We start from the raw sequence: 4,796 nt of genomic DNA, 5'->3' as shown, positions 1-4,796 counted from the left end.
AGGATCGCGGTTTCGATTCCCAGACCAGGCATTGTGAGTGTTTATTGAGCGAAAACACCTAAAGCTTCACGAGGCTCCGGCAGGGGATGGTGGCAGAACCGTGCTGTACTCTTTCACCACAACTTTCTCTCACTCTTCCTGTTTCTGTTGTGCCTGTAATTCAAAGGGTCAGCCTTGTCACACTGTGTCACGCTGAATAATCCCGAGAACTACGTTAAGGGTACACGTTTCTGTGGAGTGCTCAGCCACTTGCACGTTAATTTCATGAGCAGGATGTTCCGTTGATCGGATCAACTGGAACCCTCGACGTGGTAAGCGACGGAGTGCCAACAACAACATATATCTGATATAGCAAGCTGATGTTTTACCTTTGTGAAGTTTCAGCTACTGAATTAAACTGTTCATAAACTATTGTTTCTTTTGTGGTTTCTTTCAGTTTCAGTATTTTACCTTTTTCACCTGTCGTATATACTCAGATGTATGTATTATGCAAATTTATGACTTACGTCATTTCACAGAATATTGGGTAACTTGTTCAAGCATTCTCCTTGTTGAACAATAGTAAACATTGCATTGTTCACACTGCAACTCCAGGTGAATTTATTTTAGTCACTATCGCTATTGTTGCCGTCTGATTTTAACTAGATAGTATTATAGCTTCCCTCACCAGCACTGGTGTTGATGTAGTCCTGTTTTCATTGTTATTATTTGGGAATAGTTTTGAATTTTATCAGTCTCAGATCAATGAAAGAAGTAGACAGTATTCATTAGAGATCTAACACTAGTATATTATTATAACTGTTCTGGAGGATGTTATTTTTAGTCTATGCATCAGGAAAACATGAGTGCAAAGTTTTGAAACATTTCGAAACTATAACCAAAACCTTGTTGTTTAGCAACATACATCACTGCCAAGTACAGGGATAGATCAAGTCAGCTTTGCCATTTCTCTTGAAATTTGTCTTTCCGTCAACATAATGGTTTCAGATTAGGCATAAGACAAGCAGTTTTGAGGAAAGGAGTTTAGTCGATAATATCAACCCCAGTACTTTATTTTATTTTAGAAAGTACCATCAACTGGTATTTTATTTTATCAACACTGGAAGGATGAAAAGCAAAGTTGACCTTGGTGGGATTTGAACTTAAGATATAACGCTCTGGAAAAAATGCCGTAAGGCATATTTTCCGATGCAATAGCAATTGTCAGCTCTCTACCCTTCTTTATTATGAATGCTATTCGTTTTTTTCTCTCCTTTTTAGGATAGTTTTAAAGCAAATATCCAGTTTAAAGACGTTGAGTTTCGTTATCCAAGCCGTCCAAACATAAACGTTCTCCAAGGCTTGAATTTTGATGTCAAGCAAGGTGAAACAGTTGCTCTCGTTGGAGGAAGTGGTTGTGGAAAAAGTACTTGTATGCAGTTACTCGAAAAGTTTTACAAAGCAGATACAGGATCAGTGGTACGTAGTCTATGTTTACTAATATATTATCACAACATGCTGTGTCTTTCAGGATAAATTTGAAGCATAAATAGAAAGGGATTAAATTTTGTTTGTGTACAAAAAAAAAAAAAGTTTTATATTCAACTTTACATTTTATAACACGCGAAGATGCTATATCACATGAACGGATAAAATTAATGCAAACATTAGCAAATGTATCAGTTTAGTCATTAATTACTTCATAAATAATGGTAAAAGCAATATTTTGTCCCAATAATTTTATCAGTTGATCAGTAATGACTGCAAATGAATTTCAGACATTAATATATCTTGTATACAAATCTAAAAGATTAGACACGTTTAACCATCTTTATAACTAGTTAAAATGAAACAAACACAAAATACTCTTGCCTTTGTTGACAAGATATCTTTCAGAGGATGAAAGGTGGCAACCCTGATTAGTATGTCACATGTATATTTTTATATACTTCCTATTATCTGGAATTGTGGGTTTCATATTTCAGTGCGAGTTTTCAATGTAAAAATCCTGGAAATAAATAACTTAGGTTGATGTCAATATTTTGTGATATTGATTTGGAATTTATTTTTTCTAATTTAATTTTCAGAAATTTCTTGCAGTTTCAATGGATCATATTTAATATTTAAAATATAAAACTATAATGTCCAGAACTGCTGAGGTTGATTTGATATTTTTATACAAATAAAGAGTGGGTGGTATCGATTCTAGTGGTCCCATTTCTGGAGAGGAAGCAATTGAATATTGTTTTGCAGTGGATTTAGGATGAAAAACGAAACTACTAAAGGCTGTTATATTGGAAGGGCTTGGGTGAAATAGTATGTAGCTATTAAAGAGGAGCAGAATCTGGTGTAGCAAAGATAAGAGAAGTTAGGAAAGATACAACACACGCGTAGGGTCGTGGTAGTCATGTATTGGTGAGTTAATATTTGTCAACCAGTTAGATGCCGAATTTTTGGTGAGAATGGAGATGCAGTCTAGGATATTTCTGTATGTGTCAACAAATCATCTCAGATAGGTAGCAATCTAATGTTAGTCTCATTTAAGCATAGTAAAAGGTCAGCGACTGATTAGTATTGATAAGCTTTTGGCCTCAGAGAAGTAGCCCATTTTGTGTGATTCGGTTTTGGTTATATTACATGGGATGACAATATGAATGATCAAAGATCATGAAAACATAGTATTTGTAACAGTTTTCAATTCAGAATAGTAACTTTTATGTTACTGATCTATTCTTTGAAATATTGAAGATTAAGACAAAAGTGAAGAATTTTGAATAAAATATCTACATCCCGTTCTCTGCTCTAGCTTTCTATTTTGTGATCAAAATAATCCAGCATGTTTGAAACTGATGGAAATTCTCCTTTAGGTACCTAACACATAAATCTTTATATACATTCTAATATCCAGTATTATTGGCTTCAGGTTACAACATGAGATTTCAACCTAAAAACATAAGAAATAAATTATTTTGATGTAAATGTTTTGTGATATACAATTGAGTTAAAGCGGTGAGCTGGCAGAAACGTTAGCATGCTGGGCGAAATGCTTAGTGGTATTTCGCCTGAATTTATGTTCTGAGCTCAAATTTTGCTGAGGTCGACTTTGTTTTCACCCTTTCGGGGTCGATAAATTAAGTACCAGTTGCGTACTGGTCAGTCTAATTAATTAGCCTCTTCCCAAAAATTTCAGGCCTTGTGCCTAAAGTAGAAAAGAATATTTCTATAGAAGGCGGCGAGCTGGCAGAAACGTTCGCACCCCCTCTATGTTTAGCCCCTTGTGGGCAATAAAGAAATAAGAAACGTTAGCACGCCGGGCGAAATGCTTAGCGGTATTTCGTCTGCCGTTACGTTCTGAGTTCAAATTCCGCCGAGGTCGACTTTGCCTTTCATCCTTTCGGGGTCGATAAATTAAGTACCAGTTACGCACTGGGGTCGATGTAATGGACTTAATCCGTTCGTCTGTTCTTGTTTATTCCCTCTATGTTTAGCCCCTTGTGGGCAATAACGAAATAGGTATTTCCTCTATCTTTACGTTCTGAGTTCAAATTTCGTTGAGGTCGACTTTGCCTTTCATCCTTTCGGGGTCAATGAATCAAGTACCTTGAACTATTGGACCGGACCCCTCCACCAAAATTTCAGGCCTTGTGCCTAGAGAAGAAAAGGATATACAGTTGAGTTAATTTTGATGGTTTTTCAGAGATTTCATGAAATTGTAATGGATTATATTTAATTTTCAAAACAGTTTATTCCAACACATTCTTTTAACCTATATTTCAGCTTCTGGACGGCAAAAATCTAAATGATTTAAATACTTCATGGCTTCGTCAACAGTTTGCTATTGTCTCTCAAGAACCAGTTCTATTTTCCTGTTCAATCCAAGAAAATATTGCTTATGGAGACTTGTCACGAACGGTGACATTCGATGAAGTTGTCAAAGCTGCTCAACAAGCAAACATTCATTCTTTTATAGATTCTCTACCTGAGGTGAGTGTATGTTTATTCATTGGGTATATATTTATTCATAGTAATAGTAATAATAATAATGATTTAACATTTTTACAACAAGACAGCTTGGGGGAGGGGATTAAGTCGATAACATCTATCCCAGTGCGTAACTGGTACTTATTTAATCGACCCCCAAAAGGATGAAAGGCAAAGTCGACCTTGGTGGAATTTGAACTCAGAATGTAGCGGCAGACGAAATATCGCTAAGCATTCCACCCAGTAAACTAACGATTGTGCCAGCCCGTCGCCTTCAAATAATAATAATAATAATAATAATAATAATAATAATAATAATTTTAAATTTTTCCACAAGGGCACCAATTTTGGGAGAGGAGATGAGTTGATTACATCGACCCCAATGTTCAACTGGTACTTATTTTACCGACCCTGAAAAGATGAAAGACAAAGTCGACCTTGGTGGAATTTGAATTCAGAATGTAGCGACGGATGAAATACCACTAAGCATCTTGTCCAGCATGCTAACGATTCTGCCAGCCCACCACCTTAATAATAATAATAATAATAATAATAATAATAATAGTAGTACGATAAATCACTGCTCCGAAACTTATCCAAAAACATCGGAAATAAAGACATCGCATGGAGCCCAAATATAGCTGACAAAGGGTTGGACTATACCCGAGTAAGTAATACTCATTGAAATTTATTCCTATTTTTCCAAATATAATGATGTATTTTAACTTGATACCTCCACTACCCGCACAGCGATCGTAAACACACGTGTTACATCAAAATCAGACCATCTTCGAACCCCAAAACACCATGTACAAAAAAATTACAAACATATTAAA

At 35.7% G+C, this 4,796-nt stretch overlaps 1 protein-coding gene across 1 annotated transcript in view; it reads left to right on the top strand.

The window, feature by feature from the left end:
• LOC106876319 (phosphatidylcholine translocator ABCB4-like) overlaps positions 1-4,796 on the top strand; it is a 42,971-nt gene that overhangs the window by 27,451 nt on the left and 10,724 nt on the right. The window contains exons 10-11 of the mRNA XM_014924819.2: positions 1,261-1,458; positions 3,757-3,963. Of these exons, the coding sequence (XP_014780305.2) occupies positions 1,261-1,458; positions 3,757-3,963 (405 nt within the window). The remainder of the gene's footprint in view (positions 1-1,260; positions 1,459-3,756; positions 3,964-4,796) is intronic.

This window comes from Octopus bimaculoides, chromosome 1, assembly GCF_001194135.2.
Source record: "Octopus bimaculoides isolate UCB-OBI-ISO-001 chromosome 1, ASM119413v2, whole genome shotgun sequence".
NCBI classification, from domain to species: Eukaryota; Metazoa; Mollusca; class Cephalopoda; order Octopoda; family Octopodidae; genus Octopus; species Octopus bimaculoides.
The sequence above is the reverse complement of the archived record's forward strand: the minus strand, read 5'-3'. Positions and strand labels throughout refer to the sequence as shown.